General features: G+C 43.3%; 1 protein-coding gene across 1 annotated transcript in view; it reads right to left on the reverse strand.

Moving 5' to 3' along the window:
• The window catches only part of Ice1 (interactor of little elongation complex ELL subunit 1), a 49,849-nt gene extending 31,104 nt beyond the window's left edge, over positions 1-18,745 (reverse strand). The window contains exons 1-6 of the mRNA XM_021180576.2: positions 18,458-18,745; positions 5,341-5,399; positions 4,858-4,892; positions 2,549-2,567; positions 1,768-1,879; positions 102-178 (exon numbers count right to left, since the gene is read on the reverse strand). Coding sequence (XP_021036235.1) covers positions 102-178; positions 1,768-1,879; positions 2,549-2,567; positions 4,858-4,892; positions 5,341-5,399; positions 18,458-18,538 — 383 coding nt within the window. The 5' untranslated portion in view covers positions 18,539-18,745. The remainder of the gene's footprint in view (positions 1-101; positions 179-1,767; positions 1,880-2,548; positions 2,568-4,857; positions 4,893-5,340; positions 5,400-18,457) is intronic.
• Positions 18,746-21,125: the final 2,380 nt, after the last annotated feature.

A 21,125-nucleotide genomic window follows, 5' to 3' on the forward strand; every position in this document is an offset into this window, starting at 1 on the left:
GAAGAGGAAGAGAGAGAGGGAGAGGAAGAGGAAGAGGAAGAGAAAGAGGAAGAGGAAGAGAAAGCACCATTATTTACAGCTGTTTTAGGAAAGCCACTTACTGGGCATCAGTTCTCAGGCATTCTTCTTTCACACGAGCATATTCCTGGTGAGTGTCCTGATACAGCTTCAGAGAACTCTGACAAGGAAAACATGAAACAGAAAGATCACCCCAAGCAGTTACCAACCATGTTCCTCATTTGTTTTACCATAAGCTAAATTCTCTGTAGCACAACAGTAAGTGCACAGCCAGAACTGTCAGCAAGGCCCAGGAGTCACTCAGCACCTCCAGGAGTAGGCTAGGTTCCCACCAGACAGAGCTGACAGCATGGAAGAGCAAAAGCTACTCAGTTCCCATCCACACCACTGCTAATACCAAAAAGCTAATGTGCTCACCTCAGCAGCTACAATAACAGAATCGAAGCTAATATTGGTACATTATTATTGTCAGGAAATGGAAAGCAAGTTTATCAATATTAATGTAATCAATATTAATGGAAAATACATGAATATTGACTCATCTGCCATGATGACCCTGTGGACTGGGAAGACACTATGTCCATGTGGTCTGTACTTGGCATTTCTGACAACAAGAGCTCAGAGAGATGAGCTTTCTCAAGCCCTTTATGGAATGGATTTGACAGGCTGGCTTGCTCTTGAAAGTCATGGTCACTGGATGACTCTGAGGGTCTCCACTGAGCTCTGACTCCAGGATTCACACTTCCTGGAGAACAAACTGAAGCTATTACACAGCCAAGAGTAAATAAGCCAGAGCACTGTGATTAACCTTCACTGCAGCTAAGTGGAAGAGAAAACGGACACTGATGTCTATCCTCATGGAGTACACCTGCACATCACTGCTAAATCCACACCACGAGGATGAGTGACAGGCAGCAGCTATCTTCTCTGAAAAGAGCCATCAAGGACACAGGGTGGGATAACCATGGATAACCCTGCCTGCCCTTGGACTACCCTGCTAGGCTACGGATGTTTACAAATTCCATGGGCACAATACTAGGACTCCTGTAAAAAACACTAACAATCACATAAGAAAGCATTTAGAGCATTTTGAGCTGACTTTTTCAGAGACCTAACTTTGAAGAAAAGCCTGTGAGAGGTCAAAGTATCTTCTCCCTCAGGTAAAGGACCAAACACTCACCTGTAGGAGCTTGTGAATGAATGCTGTTTTCTGTGGACCTCATGACCCTGAGAAACCACAGGGATTGTGCATGGTTTCCATAACACTGAACCAAGCTGCCAAGACCATTCGAATTAAATGGCTCAAGATCCACGAGAGGTCCTCAAGGACATTTGAGCTCTAGAGCAGAGGTCCTGAGTGCTGAGCTGAGGTTAGACCAGCACAACTAATGATCTCCAACTGATCCCACACTGCCACACAATGATTCTCCTGTTACTAATTCTGCATGTCTATGTTATGCCCCACTTAAATCAAGAATAAAAATTAAGTTAAAAAAATAAGGTTTCTCAGAGATCATAAAAGCCACAACAATTTACGCGTAACCCTCTCAACACTTGGGAGGAGTCCCATGAATTGCTGTGAAGCCGTGCATCAGTCAGAGCAGGATGCTCAGAGTGGAGACCCAGAGGGCTTTCCACTAGCTCTGACATCCTCGGCCAACATGTAAATGCTCCCAAACCCGTCAGTGTGTGCACAGCTAACCCTGACAAACGACAATCCCTACAAAGGAAAGAGGCTCGGACGGACACCTTTTTCTCCTCCAGCTCAGCTTTCAAGGATCCCAATTCTTCTTGACACTTCTGCAGAGGGGAGATTTTCTGGAGCATCTGCTCCACTTGGTGATGCAGTGTGCTGTTCTCTCTGAAAATGCAAAGTGTTGGCATCACTAAACAGAAACAACTAGAGTATGCTAACAAACACTAACTTTAAATGCATTCTTCCTGCTCATGCTAAAGATTAGACCACTTTTTATCTTTTAGGCATAAACGTTTTAATGAAACTGTATCAAAAACCAACAACAGATACTAATCCAACAGACATCAGTACATGGGAGAATCTAAGGACACTGCGCCAAACATCTGGCACTTATAATCTTCATCTTTTCCCCATTTGTTTCAATTAAGTGGCACAGCATCTTACAATCTGATATATAACCCCATGTTAGCTTCTAAGTGATAACTGTAGTCAGAGCATAAAACATCACTGCAATGATTAGTGGTTTTATTTTGGTATAAACAACACAAGATAAATTGCATCGAACAGTGTAATTGTGTATGCAAAACTAATAGGAGAACTTCAGCTTCAGTTCACATGGTGGTCAGCAATTACAGAAGCAAATCATAGAGATGCAATGAGAAACCTTTGCCATATATACTTGAGCCATTTGATAGGACAGTGCAATCTGCTTGGAAGGAAGCACCCATAGCAGTTTAACCCCAGACAGGTCTCTGGCCTGCCACACATCCACCTCTACCCAAGAATTCACAGCTGCTATCTATCACAGCTACAGAACTCAGCCAGGCAACTCACCTTCTTGCAAACTGCAGCTGTAAAACTTGTTAAGGAAAACTCAGAACCTTTGTCTTCTGATGTTTGTTTGGAGATAAATCTGCTTAAGGTAATCATGCACACCTAGGATAGAGCATCAGCTCTACAGGATAAGCACACATCAGCCTCTAACAGTACTAGTCTGCGTTAACCCTATTTACCAATGCATGAATCTGTGGCGGGCGGTGTGAATAACAATGGCTCCCACAGGCTCATATTTTTGAATGCTTAGTCACCAGAGAGCTGCACTATTTGAGGACTAGAAGGATTAAGAGGTGTGGCCTTGCTGGAACAGGTGTGGCTTGCTGGAGAAAGTATGTCACTGGGATGGGCTTGGAGGTTTCAAAAAGCTCACACTAGGCCCAACAGAGAAATCGATATACAGCCGGGCGTGATGGCGATCACCTTTAATTCCAGCACTCGGGAGGCAGAGGCAGGCGGATTTCTGAGTTCGAGGCCAGCCTGGTCTACAGAGTGAGTTCCAGGACAGCCAGGGCTATACAGTGAAACCCTGTCTCAAGAAAAAGAAAAAAAAAAAATACACACACAAATCTAAGCACCTATATACCTGTCTATCTGTCTCTATCATCCATCTATCTATCTATCTATCGACCAATCGATCAGTCGACCAACCGACCTGCAGATCAGAATGTAGCTTTCTGCTCCTACTCTGGTGTCTGACTTTTTGCCATCATGCTTCCCATCATAATGATAACAGACTGACCCTTGAAAGCAAGCCTCCAGTTAAATGCTTTCTTTATAAGAGTTGCCTTGGCCATGGTGCCTCTCCTCAGCAATAGGACTGTGACTAAGATAGAACACAAGTCAAAGCATTTATTTCTGTACTAAAGCCTTAAATAAAAGACTAATTAGAATGACAAGAATTAAGACTGATAAAGCTGATAAAAAATATTTTAATTTCTGTATACATCAGAACCTCTGAACAGTCCTGCAGACAAAACTGAGGCATGCACAAAGGGCTCGAGACCACATTACTTCTCAAGGTCAAGAAGTACACATTCATTCACTCTCCTCACTTCACTACGGCCACAGAGGATGCGCTCAGGTTCTTCAGAAGGGTAGGGCAAGGGGTCGAGCTACATTAAGCCTAGGACACTGGCGCCTAGAGGCAGGAGAGCTTCACTTCTCAGCTGTAACAAATATATACTTGGGGCTAATGCCAAAGTGGTTTTAAAATTAGTTTCTGTAGCTGATGCCAAATATCCCATCACAAAATAAACCTCTGTATCTCAAACAACAACTGCAGGCTTTATCTATTTAAAGGACCTGTACTGGGGTTAGCAATATGGCTCAGCGGTTAAGAATAAGCAGTTTCTAGTTCAGATCCCAGCACCTATTGGAGGTGCTCAAAGGCACCTGTAACTCCAGTTTCAGAAGTTTCGATGCCCTCTCTGACCAGCATGGGTACTGCACTCATGTGCACAAGCCCACAGAGACACATAACTAATAAATCTTTAAGAAAAAGAATCAACTGTTCATTTTTATTTAAATTTTGACAGGGAAATTTTAGAAAATTAGACCACTTACTTTACCATGAAATTACAAATGTAATCACCAAGAAGTTTATGCCAGTTTTCTAAGAGTGCTGTAGGGACCATCATTCTAAGTGGCGTCACAGTGCTTCAGGGACCACGGACTCGACCTCTGCAAGAGCAACATCAACCCTAGCACTGAGAAGAGCCCAATCTCTACAGGTCTACACATGTTGATTTTTGGGGGAAGAAATGTTGTTATGTTCTTTTGAGAGAGATTTAAACCAAGGCAGAACCAGCTTTTTCTTGAAGATACCTACCCTTGCTTAGCCAACATTGTGAGTCTCAGCTGAGAATTGTATCACAGATATAAAATTGCATTACCTATATAACTTGCGGATATACACATTAATAGGAACAGGATCAATTTCCTAACATGTCAGAGTTCTCAGTTAACGATATCAATCAGCAAGCATTGCTGCAGCTACCACAATGCAGCAACAATCCTGATGTCATGCCCATATACACAAGGAGCTTCCACTCATTAAAAAGCTAAGGACCCTAATAACAGAGGAAGCAACAGAAACAGAGAGTCTGCTAGACTACTGCAGTTTAGGATCCCCACCACACACGCATTGCTACCATACTAAAGCCCCTCTGTTGGCTGTGTTTGTGAGATGGGCTCCCATTAAGCCAGCAGACACTGCCCGTTAAAAGGTAATTGATAAGAGGGGCCCTCCTATCTTTGAGTTATTACACATAAATCAGGGCTACCATCCAAAGGGAAGGAAAGGATATCATCGCATTTCTTCTGATATTCCGTCAGCAGGTTACTGCAAAGGAGAAAAGAGCAGTTAGGCCCCCATGCCAACGGGAGAGCACACCACAAAGAGGTATGGCTCAGATCACTCTAGGTGGCCCCTCCCCTTTGGTCCCCAGAAACAAAAGCATGCTGGGCTGACATCACCTTGATTCCTTAATGCACTACATAGGAGCTGTTGATCTGAAACATGAGACTATCAAGGGATATTAAAATAGTTAAATCTCACAATGTAGCATGAAATGGTGAGGAAATTTGCACCCAACAGAACAATTTTAGAGAGAAAACAGCTTTTAAAAATCCAATTTGGCAAATATAATTTTATAATAAAGGCCTATAATAAGGGGATCAAGGTTTCTGCCCTAGCCAACACATTGGGTCTACTGTGGACTCCAAACCACCACCCACTTCAGCCAGCTGGAGAGACTGGAAGAGGTCTTCCAACACAGAGATATACTTACTCTGTATTAATAATTTTTTGTTTCAAGGCAATTAATGCTTCAACATATTCATTTAAGTTCTGAAAGAAAAAAACTACAGTCAGCTATTTACGCTTCTATGGCATTTCATTACATGTAACTGTCCTAGAATTTATAATTATAAAAGTTGGTTTAAGGAACCACTTCAACAGAAATGGCAAACCTCCCCATGCACTGTGTGACTCCTCTGGAGCCTGGTGCCCACCACCCTTGTTAAGAACTGCATGCTCTGTCACACTGAGATCAGAGGGTGGCAATAAGTCACTGAGGAGCGGGAGTGGGTGGGTTAGTGAGCAGGTGGAGGGGGGATAAAATGGGAGGGTTGGGAGGGGAAATGAGGAAAGGGGATAAAACTTGAAATGTAAATAAAGAAAATATCTAATAAAAAAATAAGTCACTGTCTGTCTACTACTTAGCAGAAACATAGAAGCTGCCAGAAAAATACAGCAAAATAACAAAAGTTAATATAATGTGACAGAGATCAAATATTACAATGGTTTCACAATTAAGTATAAGTAATTTTGTAAGAAGTGTATATTACACTGCAGGAACCAGTCACAAGCTGGTTCCAAATCCTGTTAGGAAACTGAAGATTAAAGCATTCTTATTACAATATCCAGGCATTCCCAACAATTAAAATACAGATTTTTCTTTTCTTTAGCTGAGTTCTTTAAATGTCAAGTCTCTAATCAGTAAAACCTTCCAGAGTAACATCAGTGTTTTAAACACACCAGAGTAGCTTTGCAGCATCTCACACCGACAAGTCTACAACCAGGGCTCCCACCTTTCCTATCTCACAGGTCAGCCTCTAGTCAATGCAGAGGATTCGGACTGGAGCATTAACTCTTCTATTCAATGTCCATATTTTTTTTTTTTTTGCAGCAACATGCACACAGCAGCTACAGCTGACAAAAGCCCAGGCTAGAATACACGTGGAAAGTGTGTGTCCTCGACACTCACACTCCCCACACACCTTCCCGCTTCTCTTCTGAAGGGAGCATGGTCATGCTCAGTCTTTCCTTGCTTGAGAAGCTTCACCTCAGCTGTGACCTCAGATACTCTTACAGGAGTTCCCATTAGCATTTACTTACTAACTTATTTGTGTGTGTACAAGTGTGCTGTGGTGTGTGTGGAGGTCAGGGGTCAGCTTTGTGGAATTGGTTCTCTCACCTTCACATGGGCTCACTGAATGGAGTCCAGATTGCCAGGCTTGTGTAGAAAGCACCAATCCTGGCAGAGCCCTCTCCCCAGCCTCATCCTACCCCTCCTCAGGGATGAGAGGTTTTCTCAGTCACTTCTGGGCATTCCCTATTCTTCCTTAACAAGCTGCTGGTATAACACTTGCTTGGTGCTGAAGGTGTATTGTAAACTATAGTATTTAATAGGTAGCAGCCTTTCAGCAAATGCTACACACATGCATGCTTGCTATATAATCATTCAAGGACATTCATACAGGAACTAGACATGGCTAAATACTGACGCAGCTATGTCTGAGTATGAGCTAAGGCTGTGTTTCCAGAAGCAAACTTAGCAAATTCTTTATCAGATGAAAATGAGATTTATTTTATGTCATCTAGCACTGGTCTTTTTTATATATTTATGTCTGTTACTCTTTTAGGATATATCTTATGCATGCAGACTCCCAAAACTTACATCAAATGACAACAAATGAACTCTTCGCAGTACCAGCACACTCAGCTGCAACATTTAAGCCTTTCATTATATATGACATACTTTCTACACAGACTACAATCATGCATGGTTCAGGATGGCTCCTGAACACTGTCAAAACACAGAAAAGCACACAATGCTTGATATATCCACAGCACCAACATTTCACATTTCTGTATGGCACTCAACACCATGAATTTAGTCCCGACCCAATAGCCTTGATGCAGTCAGAACACATAAAAGCTGAAGAATCTTTACCATAAAGCAAACCTGGCTCATCAATTCCAAGAAGGCAAGTGCATCAGCAGAAGGAAATCAACTCGGATGAGGAATCTGATTGACCTTCATCGCTTTAAAAGAATGCAACATGGGTAGGTTTCTGTCAGCACTAGGAGCTGATCCTGTGCCACAGTGCTCCATACCCAAATACTGTCAGGACACACCTGTGAGTACAGGTTAAGACCAACACTTCTCAAATTCCTGGCCCAAGAGGGACTCGCCTTGAGCCATCAGGACACAGGAACCAAGGAACAGCCAGGGACAGGATCCTTTTTGTTTCCATCTGCACCCTGGAGCTGACCCTGTGCCACAGCTCTCCATACCCAAATTCCTCCCAAAGAGAACTGGTCTCCCAGGAGTAATGACACAGTGCAGGAGGGACAAGCCACAGTAAGAGGCAGCAAGACCAGCTAACACCAGAGATAACCAGATGGCGAGAGACAACACACCAGAAAAGCAAGAATCTGATTCAAAGTCACATCTCATGATGATGATGATGGAGAACTTTAAGGAGGACATAAATAACTCCCTTTTAAAAATACAGGAGAACACAGGTAAACAGCTAGAAGCCCTTATGGAAACACAAAAATCACGAAAAGTATTACAGAAAAACACAACCAAACAGGTGAAAGGACAGAATAAAACCATCTAGGATCTAAAAATGGAAATAGAAACAATAAAAAAAAAATCACAAAGGAAGACAACCCTGGAGATTGAAAACCTAGAAAACAGATCAGGAGTCACAGATACAAGAAGCACCAACAGAATACAAGAGATAGAAGAGAGAATCTCAGGTGCAGAAGATACCATAGAAAACATTTGACCCAACAGTCAAAGAAAATGCAAAAAGCAAAAAGATCCTAACCCAAAACATCCAGGAAACCCAGGACACAATGAGAAGACCAAATCTAAGGATAATAGGTATAGAAGAGAGTGAAGATTCCCAACTTAAAGGGCCAATCAATACCTTCAACAAAATTATAGAAGAAAACTTCCCTAACCTAAAGAAAGAGATGCACATAAACATACAAGAAGCCTACTGAACTCCAAATATATTTGAACCAGAAAAGAAATTCCTTCTGTCACGTAATAGTCAAGACACCAAATGCACAAAGCAAAGAAAGAATATTAAAAGCAGTAAGGGAAAAAGGCCAAGTAACATATAAAAGCAGACCTATCTGAATTACAGCAGACTTCTCATCAGAGACTATAAAAGCTAGAAGATCCTGGGCAGATGTCATACAGACCCCAAGAAAACACAAATGCCAGCCCAGGCTACTATATCCAGCAAAACTCTCAATTAACATAGATGAAGAAACCAAGATATTCCATGACAAAATCAAACTTACACAATATCTTTCCACAAATCTAGTTCTACAAAGGATAATAGATGGAAAACACCAACACAGGAGGGAAACTACGCCCTCTAAAAAGCAAGAAAGTAATCTTTCAACAAACCCAAAAGAAGATAGCTACACAAAAATAAAAATAACATGAAGCAACAACCACTTTTTCTTAATATCTCTTAACAGCAATGGACTCAATTCCCCAATAAAAAGGCATACAATAACAGACTGGATACGACCTAGCATTTTGCTGCATATAGGAAATACACCTCAGTGTCAAAGACAGACAGTAACTCAGAGTAAAGGTCTGGAAAACAATTTCCAATCAAATGGTCCCAAGAAACAAGGTGGAGTAGCCATTCTAATATTGAATAAAATCAACTTTCAAGCAAAAGTTATCAAAAGGATAAGGAAGGACACTTCATAATAATCAAAGGAAAAATCTACCAAGAACAACTCTCAATTCTGAACATCTAGGCTCCAAATGTAAGGGCGCCCACATTCATAAAAGAAACTACTAAAGCTCAAAGCACATATTGCATCTCACACATTAATAATGGGTGACTTCAAAACCCCACTCTCATCAATGGACAGATCATTGAAACAGAAACTAAACAGAGACACATTGAAACTAACAGAAGTTATGGACCAAATAGATTTAACAGATACCTATAGAATATTTCATCCTAAAACAAAAGAATATATATTCTTCTCAGTACCTCATGGTACCTTCTCCAAAACTGACCATATAATTGGTCACAAAACAGGCCTCAACAGATACAAAAAGATTGAAATAATCCTATGTATCCTACCAGATCACCACAGACTAAGGCTGGTCTTCAATAGCAACAAAAACAACAGAAAGCCCACATACATGTAGAAGTTGAACAATGCCCTACTAAATGATAACTTGGTCAAGGAAAAAATAAAGAAATTAAAGACTTTTTAGAATGTAATGAAAATGAAGCCATAACACACCCAAACTTATGGGTATAGCAGTGCTAAGAAGAAAACTTAGCTCTGAGTGCCTCCATAAAGAAATTGGAGAGAGCATATACTACCAGCTTAACAGCATGCCTGAAAGCACTAAAACAAAAAGAAGCAAATACACCCAAGAGGAAATACTACCCAAGAAGCAAAAAAAAAAAAAAAGACGACGACGCAAATACTACCCAAGTAGACAGCAGGAAATAACCAAACTCAGGGCTGAAATCAACTAAGTAGAAACAAAAAGAACCAACAAAACCAGGAGTTGGTTCTTTGAGAAAATCAACAAGATAGAAAAACCCTTAGCCAGACTAACCAGAGTGCACAGAGACAGTATCCAAATTAACAAAATCAGAAATGAAAAGGGAGATGTAACAACAGAAACTGAGGAAATTAAAAAAAAAAAAAATCATCAGATCCTACTACAAAAGCCTATATTCATCAAAACTGAAAAATCTGGATGAAATAAACAATTATTTCATTATTTTGGTATTCTGACCCCCAGGTAGGGCAATTTCTGGATGGTCAGTCCTTCAGTCTCTGCTCCACACTTTGTCTCTGTAACTCCTTCCATGGATATTTTGTTCCCCCTTTTTAGAAAGGGGGTATCTGTGTAGACAGATACCAAAAACCAAAATTAAATCGGGATCAGATAAACCATCTACACAGTCCCATAACCCCTAAAGAAATAGAAGCAGTCATTAAAAGTCTCCCAACCAGAAAGAGCCTAGGATGAGAATGGTTTAGTGCAGAATTCTATCAGACCTTCAAAGGAGACCTAATACCAATACTCTTCAAATTATTCCACAAAATAGAAACAGAAAGAACACTATCCAATTCATTCCATGAAACCACAGTTACACTGCGTATTCTTCCTTGGAGATGAAACAGTTTCTGTCTAATCAGGAACTTTTCACCATTTCCTTTCATAGAGGACTTCATAAGAAACTTTTTGCCTACTTCTATCTTGTTTAGCGTTCCAAATAGATTTTAAAAACTTGTTGAGTGCATATTAATTTTAGCTTCAGAAGATATCATGTATATTTAAGAGGCATTTAACTATTATACTACAGGAGGACCCAGCAATACCACTCCTGGGCATATAATCCAGAAGATGCTCTAACACATAAAAAGGACACATGCTCCACTATGTTTATAGCAGCCTTATTTATAATAGCCAGAAGCTCGAAAAAACCCAGATGTCCCTCAACATAGGAATAGATACAGAAAATATGGTACATTTACACAATGGAGTACAACACAGCTATTAAAAACAATGAATTTATGAAATTTTTAGAGAAATGGATGGATCTGGAGGATATCATCCTGAGTGAGGTAACCCAATAACAAAAGAACACACATAATATGAACTCACTGATAAGTGGATATTAGCCTAGAAACTCAGAATACCTAAGATACAATTTGCAAACCACATGAAACTCACGAATAAGGAAGATCAAAGTGTGGATACTTCGATCCTTCTTAGAAGGGGGAATAAACTACCCATGGAAGGAGTTACAAAGCGTGGAGCAGAGACTGAAGGAATGACCATCCAGAGATTGCCCCACCCGGGACCCATCCCATATACAACCACCAAACCCTGACACTATTGTGAATGCAAATAAGTGCTTGCTGACAGGAGTCTGATATAGCTGTCTCCTGAGAGGCTCTGAAAGTGCCTGACTAATACAGAAGTGGATGCTCACAGCCATCAATTGGACTGAACACAGGGTCCTCAATGCAGGAGCTAGAGAAAGTACCCAAGGAGCTGAATGGGGTTTGCAGCTCCACAGGAGGAACAACAATATGAACCAACCAGTACCCCTTAGAGCTCCCTGTGACTAAACCACCAACCAAAGAAAACTCATGGCTCAAGCTGCGTATGTAGCAGAGGATGGCCTAGTCAGTCATCAATGGGAGGAAAGGCCTTTGGTCCTGTGAAGGTTCTATGCCCCACTGTAGGGGAATGCCAGGGCCAGGAAGCAGGAGTGGGTGGGTTGGTGAGCAGAAGGAGGGGGAGGGGCTAGGGGGTTTTTGGAGGGGAAACCAGGAAAGGGGATAACATTTAAAATGTAAATAAAGAAAATATCTAATAAAAAATTTTTAAAGTATTTTGATGACTTAAATGTCAATACTGAGTAATATATTTTAAAATAAGTATTACTAGTTTAAAAAAAATAAAATAAAAAAGAATGCAATGTAAGATAGCAAAGATGTACTTCTCACCTACTACTCCAAACTCAATAGTACTGCAGGGATCTAAGGGGCACACCTGCATCTCTATCCCCATGTGATTACCCGTGTAAGAGGCCTCCTTAGATGCTCCCCAAACCACGTCAGTTTCTATGTCCTGAAGAAATACCATCTTTGTTGTTTCTTAAATGTGTCTTATACATATGAAGAAATAAAACTAATTTGTATTTGATGTCTGTAACTTGTTCATTTTATAAAAATGCCACTTACAAATAGATGCAAAAGTCTGTATAACAAACTGCAGGAAGTAAATATTCAAGAGTGCCAATGGTGGCACTGCAGAGCTGGAGCACCCAGAGGCCCCATGGCACTACTGCCCTTCTGCTGCTGTGTTTGGGTGTCCGCTCCAGCCCCCACTGTGAGGGAAAGCCATTCAGCAGGAAGTCAGTCTTCCCATGAGTGTTGACCCATGGTGACCCAAGGCATGGGGTGAGGGCACCTGAGCAAACTCATCTAAGAAGGATCCTTCCTTTCATGCCAGTCCTTTGTCTTCTAGGGAGGATTGGGTAAGATCCAAATGCTGGCACCAGCTCTTCATCAGTAAAAGCCTGGGCCACAAAATCATATAACAGTCCAAAAGGCCCTGCACAACACACTCAGTTAGGAGGCACCACAGCCCCCTCCCCAGCTCTTAATGAATCACCAAGGACTTCCAAACCTGAGCTAAAATGAATGGAAAAAGGGAGACTAAAGCTAGACATCAAGTGAACAAAAGCAGACGAGCAGAGGAGAAAACCTCAAAGGCACATTGACAGAAAGAATGGCACACTGGAGAAGCCATACTGTGGTTAAAGGGACACAGAGAGCACTGAGAATATTAGACACAGGAATATCTACTAGGGTGCCTGTAAAAGAAAGGGGCAGCCAGTGCTGACAGGGATGAGAAAACTGATTCCCAATTACAATTGATGGCTTTTGCCACAGGACTAAGCATTACACTCCTGGGCATACAATCAGAAGAATAGAAGACATATGCCCATGGCAGGCTCCTCAGCAATATTTACAACAGCACTCATTACACTACAAACAGAAACATAAGCTTAATGATCATTAAAGGATGAATGGCTAAGCCACCAAGTACTGACAATGAAAAGCAATGAAGCAATGCTACTACCAGATGAACCCCCAAATGACACAGCAGACCCTGTATACTAAACCATTCCTACAACTGTCCATAATAAGCAAGCCCACGGGTGAGGACTTGGCCGAAAACAGAGTGAGGCCGTGGCTGGGATGACTGCTGGCTGGGAAAGGTTTCAGAATGAGTGGGTGACCACTATACTGCTAGATGTATAAATCACTGACTAACTGCACACATTAAGGGGATACATTTTACATGAATTAAGTTATAGCTAAATTACAAAAGAGTTTAATTATAGACTCAAAAGTTCTACCACAGAACTCAAAAAAAGGTCTCAGAAAAGAAAGCAAAATCAGAGGTCAAAGAAAAGAAAGAGTTAATAAATTTTGGTGTCAGAGGAAATGGTCTTAGGCCCAGTAATACGCACTCTGGACAAACCACATGGGAAAGACAGAAAGATACAGTGTCAAGCCTCTTCAGTTTTCCATTATGTGACAGAAGTGTGTCTTCAACATTCAGCCAGAAGCCTGCTCCCAACAAGAGGCCACCCATGGGACAGAAATAGGATTTCAGAGGGGTGGAGATAGGGTAACTAAGGATCCTCTCAGCAAGCTGAACAACAGCACTTGCCTCCCAGGGTCCTGATGCTGGTGCAGTGAGACACCGCTCCCCCCAGGGACTGTATCCCCTCAAACCATGAACCAAAACAAATGTTCCTTATCCTGATTTTGCTAAGTGTTTTATCATACAACAAGGAAAACTACAACTAGAATCCAGCTACGAAACCAGGCATAATAGTGTATGGTTGTGAGCCCAGCACTGGGAGGTGGTGGTAGGTTTAGAAGCAAAATCCAACTACACGGTGAGTTGCTGAGTAGCCTAGGCCAGCTACATAATACTGCCTTTAATATATATAAATTAGGGCAAAGGAAAAACAATGGATGAATGCAAAGGTCATGATGTACATCAGAGCATAACTGAGTTAACCTGTGACGCCAATCTCCACCTCACTAACCGACGTCCTGCACCCCGAGAACGGCAGTGAGAGGCAGAGACAAGAGCAATATTAGTGCACCACCCTCAAATTCCAAGATTACAAATCTAGACTAAATGTCTGCAACTAAAATCAAGTAACAAATTTACTAATTTTCATTATAAAACTCATTCATTACTTTTATCCACATAATTTACACAATTAAAGTGTGTTTTGGGGGAAGATGATACGGGCAAGGCTGCATTCTCTTAATAGAACATTAGATACATTCTCTCTCAACACTAGTCACATAGAACTGCCTTAGAGACACAAACAGGAAATAAAAACTTAAAACCACAAGCCTTAACATCCTAGAGCAATGGTTCTCAACCTCGGAGTGGAGACCCCTTTGGGGGTCAAATGACCTATTCACAGGGGTCACCTAAAATTATCGTAAAACGTGGATTTTTAAATTACGATTCGTAACAGTAGCAAAATTACTTCTATGGAGTAGCAAAGAAAATCGTTTTATGGTTGGGATCACTGCAACATAAGGAACTGTATTAAAGGGTCACAGCATTAGGAAGCTTAAAGACCACTGTGCTAGAGAAGTATACTATACCCTCCCAAGTTACCTGTTTCAGCTCCTTCTGCAGTACTCCCAAGGCCTGTGTGCCCATCAATATCAACCTAGTACTGACAGTTGGACACTGCAGTGTTCCTAATTGAACAATTTTTTCTCGTCTTCTGATCCAGGTTTATTTATGTTGTTTGGAACTGAACTTCCTGAATCGTGAGATCAGCATCTGAGAATACGAGAGGTGGGGGGCCTTCTGGGTCCTGTGTGCAGGTGGGGGTCAACTGTTCAACAGTTCTAGGAAAGGGAGGGGTGCTCCGGGTTAGGAAAGGGGTCTCTGCAGCTGTCTAACAACTATGTTCTCTCAGCATTCACCATTTAAGCTCCTGGAGCTTCTTTGTAAGTTGAGGATCCTTTAAATGAAATACTTCTGACCAGTTTCCTGTTCTGGGGACTATCTGCAGCCATTACATGCTGACCAACTCTAATGCAAAGTGCAGAGTCTCAAATGTTCTCCAAAAGGAAAGTGCCTTTGACAACCATTCCCTTGGCTTTAATCTAAAACTGCACAACTCAATGCTTGCCTAATTTACATAGCACCAAGAGACTCAGGCCAGCAATGGTTTTTATGACTACTGAGGTTCTAGAATATGTGGCTGCTGGGCTACAGATCAGTAACAAATTAGTACAACCCAAAGGTCAAGAGTGCTCTGTGAAACTATCAAAAGATACTTAAGATGCTGGGAAGCACAGCTGCCTTTAGATACCTGACAGGGCAGATAAAAAGGCAACTGTGTATTCCATTCTAAAGAAAACAGGGGCCTCCGACAGCAAGGTGTTCTGCAAGCAAAGGACTTTTCAGTTCAGAACCCGGCCCCTCTCCCCTAAGACTCCAAGTCAGAATGAAGGCCCAGCATCAGAGCGGGTGCAACTGAGGGAAAGACTATGTGGACTTCTTCTGAGGAGTGAGAAGTATCAATGGCTTCTCCTGCTATTTCTCTCCAGAGAAGTTTAAGCTACACACAGCAAACACTTGCTGTGGTGATGTCCAGTCATCGTTCTCCTCCCCACAGGCAAGCAACCTAGTTTCTGTGTAAGTCTTCTTATCTCTTCTACTCCTCCCCATTCCATGCTTTCTTATCCAAGGGCTCAGACCCAGCTGACAGATTCTCTACAGAAGCTAAAGGTTGTCAGAGTTCAAGTGACTGAAAATACTACCTAACCCCTCCACCAGAAAAAGATTCTTATTATCAACTCCAAGCCCACAGAAACCTAAAACTGGCTTCCAGTCCCTTGGAAGTACATTAGGACATCCCAAATATACTTCACAAACATCTGAAAAAATAGCTAAACCACCCCAATCTAATGTTTTAAAGCCCCACATTTCCAACAATCTTTCCACCTCAGCTTCCTTTCCTTCTCCACCACACTTCATGTGGTTACTCAAGGGCTGAAATCCTGGTATCCTCCACATCCTGGACCTGAGAACCGTTCAATCACTTCACCCTGCTCTGCTTCTCACACTCAGGGCTTTTCCTGCTATCATTCTGTCCCCTAGAGCTTTGCCGAACTCCTCCCTTAATACTCACTAGATCACATTAGTGAGATAGTTTACCTTTTATCAAACACAGCTCCCATTCATCAATTCATCTTGTGCCTTCCACCTGTGACTTTTAAGCTTTTACTACACACTTTGCTTTGGTTACATTAATAGAAAAAAAAAGCATCTTCCATCTCTCAACATACAGGAAATAAGCACAGAGCCTCCTAAGATGTTCTACAATCTGCAAGGGACCCATCTTGCCAGACTCACTTTGCAAATTAAATACAGAACTCAAGCTAGCTCTGAAACACTACTGCCTGGAAAGCCTTTTCAGAAGCAACCCTCCTCTTGGTGGGAGCACAGCCCCGGGGCTCTTTCACCCTTGTCTGTGGCTGCTTTCACACCTCAGTGGCAAGTGAGCAGGTGTGAACAACTTACCAAAGCACAGTTATTTATGATCTTGCCTCTTAAGGGAGAAGGTTTACAGACCAGGCCTATACAGAGCTAAAGGAACCTCTCCTTTATTCACTGTTCCCCAAAGTGTGACCTGGAGGAGGGACAGAGGTGTCCTTGGGAAGCAAAGGCAGCAGCTTCCAGGCCGTGGGAACAAGAGACCCAGCAAACGCCTGGATGCAGGCTGTCAAAGAAGGGAGGCATCAGGACAGTTACCAGTTTCTGGCCTAAGCAACCTAAAGAAATCAATGGCACTGCTCACTCAACAGGACAGGGACTCCTGGTGAGCAGTGTGTGAATGCAGCTCTCCAGAGGGCTAAGAAGAATGGGTCACATAGCTGTTTGTGCAAATACCTGCAATGATTCATCAACACCTCATCCAGAGAAGCCCAAACCCATACAACGGTGTGGGTGTGTGTGTGTGTGTGTGAGAACCACACAACCAGGGCTCTTCTGGCTCTTCTGACCTCTGCAAATCCTAAATCTTCAGTCTGCCGTGGCCTCACAGGTCTTCTCAAGCACACCAGGAAAGCAACTACCCCAGGCCTTGAGGCATCCACTAGGATGTCGGGCTTCAAAGAAATCAACAGAACTCACTCTCCTATAACCTTGTTCAAATATGATTTTTCCAAAGACCAGAAAAATCTCAGCAGCCAAAAAGCCTGGTTCTTACCCACTCTCCCCTCCTATTTTTGCCTCTGTTTGTTACCAATACCTTGCTTCTAATATAACTTTCCTCTTCTCTTTACGTACATTGTTATAAACTAGCAGGGGATCAAAAAATTTTGAGTAAATAGGCTCAAAACACAAATATGGTCCATTAAAGAAGCATTCCATTCAGAATCTTTTAAAGGGAGGGGAGGGTTATAAGATGCCTACACGATGTGGCCTAGCTACAACATGGCTTGACTCTCCATCTTCTCTATATGAGAGTGCCAAACCATTTCCTATTCTCCAAACAACTAGAACATATGAATCGGTGCAGAGACATTGCACTTTACAATAAAAATCAAACTTCCACAGGTACCTAGCTAGTCTGCATCCCTTATCTCATCTCACCAACCAGGAGGCTTAAACAGGCTTTGCTCATCAAACATCAAGAAACCGTCCCACTTGTTAAAACCGATCTCCAGAGCTACTTTTCAACATTACCAACTCCCACTGCTTCAACACCACCTCACCAGACCCCCCCCCCCGACATCTTCCATTATTTTCTTCCCAACATCTATAATCCTGTCGAGTCAGTCGTACTTGCGCACGTTCATCTTATCCGTGTCCAGTTGGTTTACCAGAATGTGAACAGTGCTTAGAACACTGGGTAGACTGAGGATGAACTGAACCGGAGCAAGGGCAAGTTCCGTTTTGCCACTGACAATAGGTGAATGGAACTCTAAGACAGAAAGCTGTGAGAGTCTCCAGCACTGAGCATTAGGGACTATTTCTATTGCATCAGTAAAACCTAGATTCATTGTTAAGGACAGGACATGACACTGTAACAAACTACCTAGACCCACATATGTTTATTGGACTATTTTAATCAGACAACTAACATGCTACTTAACAAAAGCTAAGCTTGGCAGTATATTAATAGATACGTGTAAGCTGAAATGCAGTTCCGGAATCTTGGAAGTCTAGCGACCTGGGCACGCAACATAAAACATAAAACCCTTGCCTTCAGGCAACAAATAATTAGGAGTGCGAGGAAGCCTTCATCGCAGAGAGGAAGATTCCCTCCGCGCTTAGACAGCGTCACCCACCAACCAAACTCGGCCCTGCAGACCCTGATTCGGGAAGACGAGGAGTCCTGAAGAGCACGCTCACTCTGTCCGCCGCCCGCATCGCAGCAGCAGAACCAATTCTGCCGTCCGTGATTAAACAAAGCACCGGCACCCGCCCCCAAAACGGCGCAAAAGGGTCGGCCAGGGATCCTGCGTACCTGCTGCAGGGAGGCGCAGCCCTGACACCGCGCGAGGTCGGCTGGCCCGGGCGCAGCCGGGTGCGTCTCGCCGGGCATCATGGTGCTGCGGCCCGGCCTGCAGGGCGCGCGCTCAGGGACCCGCTGCCTCGGCCCTGCTCCGCCGCCCCAGCCACCGCCAGCCTGGCCGCTTCCCGCCGGGCGCGGGCAGGTCCATGCGTGCGCCAAGGTCCCCGTGGAGCCGGCCTAGGGCTCAGACCAGCGAAGCAGCCCAGAGCACTTGAGAGCGGCGCAGCCCGGAGGGCCCAAAGCGACGACAGCACACGAGGTCCCCGCCCCACCCGGCCCCGCCCCCCGTCGGGGCTGCCCGCAGATCCGCCTGATCAAAATGCCAGAACGAAGCGTGGTCGCACAAAAAGCAAAGCCTTAGGACACATCTTGGAAGAGATGAACAAGAGCCAGGGCCTGCCTTCACGAACTGTCTGTGCATCCGTCAGCTGCCTCATTACAGGCCCTGTGTAGACGCCTAAATCCCTTCAGCCTCCAAGGGGCGGGGGTTTTGCGATGTCATTGGCATGCCGACCACCGAAGGAGGACCCGAGCCTGGGTTTGGAAAGTGGGAACGCTTCTTGTAGAGCTACTGCTCTATTCTCCCAGTAGACAGGCAGGGAGCGGAAGAAAAACTACAATTCCCGGAGTGCCTCGCAACGGCGGGGTGAGCTCCACGCTCTGCTACTAACGTGTGGGGTGTGTCTGCACACAGCCAACCTGACAAACCCCTTCGAGCCGGTTTCCCAGTCACCTTCACCCTTAGGCTGGAGAGGTGGAAAGAAGAAATCCTCATTCAGCTTTAAAAGCCACTTGAAGTCAGGGCTTGAACTCTCGCTGACATCCTAACATTGTATCCACTCTCCTCAGGAACTTTGTTGCCATCAGTATCTGTCTACTAGGAAGTTTCTGGCGGTTCCTCATCTTCTGGTTACAAAGTCCCAATCTCTGAGATCTCAGCAACAGTGTTGCATTTATTAGTGAGGGTTCTCTAGAGTCACAGAACTTATGGGTAGACTCTATATAGTAAGGGAATTTATTGATGACTTACAGTCTGTAGTCCAACTCCCCAACAATGGTCAGCAGCAGCTGTGAATGGAAGTCCAAGGATCTAGCAGTAGCTCAGTTCCACAAGGCAAGCAGGCGAAGAAGAGAGAGGCAATCTTTCTTCACCTAATGTCCTTATGTAGGTCTCTAGCAGAAGATATGGGCCAAATTAAAGGTGTGGTGTCACCATGCCTGGATGACCTTGAACTCAGAGAGCTCCCAGTCTTAATCTTTTGTGATTCATAGCCAGTATATGCCTCAAGATCTCCACGATAAGATCCAGGTCAGAAACTTGTATCTCCCAGCCACCAGATTAGGATCACAGGTGAGCCTTCCAATTCTGGATTGTAGTTCATTCCAGATATAGTCAAGTTGACAACCAGGAATAGCCACTACAATTTATTAAGAGGGCATCCAGACCCTGCACTTCTGTCCTAAGTCTCAGGATGGAAAATGCAACTCAAAACCCTCACACCCTGTTCTGTCTTCAAGCTATCTTCTTTGACGTTGAAAGACCATATAGATACCCAGAAATAGCTGAATGCCTTGTCATTGCTATTTGCACCCAAGCAAGACAGGCCCATAACCTGACAGTCTGTGTAGAAGGTCCAGTTTTCCTCAGAGGCTGGCGAACAGAATGTGTAAGGTTACAAGAAGAACATGGATTTTGGTTGGGTCAGAGCCAATCCCCAACTAACAAGCTAGGTCTGGCCACCCAACCTCAACAGGCCAATTAAAGGGCATAATTTATAGTTAAAAGCAGAAAAAGATATATCCAAAGTGGTCATATTAGGAAGAAGAAGGATCCAATAATTCAAAAAAAAAAAAATGATTTCCCCAACCTCAGCCCTGATCCAAAGCCCATCTTCAGAATCATGACCGGTTTAGGTTTAAGTAGAGAGCAGGAAGTATGCATGGGTAGTCATGGTAGCTGTGGTCCTTCCTATCATAAATCCACTATTGTGTCGGCTCTAGCTTCTGCTGAAAGGCTATCTGACAAGCTGCCAAAACTGTGAGAAAAATCTTTGTCTAGATTCAGGCTTCCGTTCTGGTTGGCTTTTGGCTTCAGCCATTTCCTTCTTCCAACATGGGATTCCTGTGGATACAAGGATCAATGGTCTTACAGTGGGGTTGAGGGCCAGGACACTGGTTCCTCTCTAGAATGTTTTCTCTCTCTCTCTCTCTCTCTCTCTCTCTCTCTCTCTCTCTCTCTGTGTGTGTGTGTGTGTGTGTCTGTCTGTCTGTCTGTCTGTCCGTCTTTCTCTCTTCCTGGGACAGTTAGAGAAGGGTAAAGGGGTAGATGCATGAGAGAACAGTGTGCCGTGTGAAGCACACCAAACCATCCAGTTGAGCCTCCTACAAGCCACAGGACATAGGACCAATTACCAAGTTGCTTGTGATGTTGTAACCAGGGTGATGGATGTTGACCTTCACAACTGTTCAGTTCTTACTTCTGAATCCTACAGATTTATCTTCACAGTAATTTTATTCCCCAGCTGGTTGGGTTTATTTTATTTATTTATTTTTAATGCATATTGCCTTAGCTGAGAAGAAACCCTCATCTTCTCACTCTAGTACATTCTGGCAAAACCGC

The sequence above is a fragment of the Mus caroli genome, chromosome 13, assembly GCF_900094665.2.
Source record: "Mus caroli chromosome 13, CAROLI_EIJ_v1.1, whole genome shotgun sequence".
Taxonomy (NCBI): domain Eukaryota; kingdom Metazoa; phylum Chordata; class Mammalia; order Rodentia; family Muridae; genus Mus; species Mus caroli.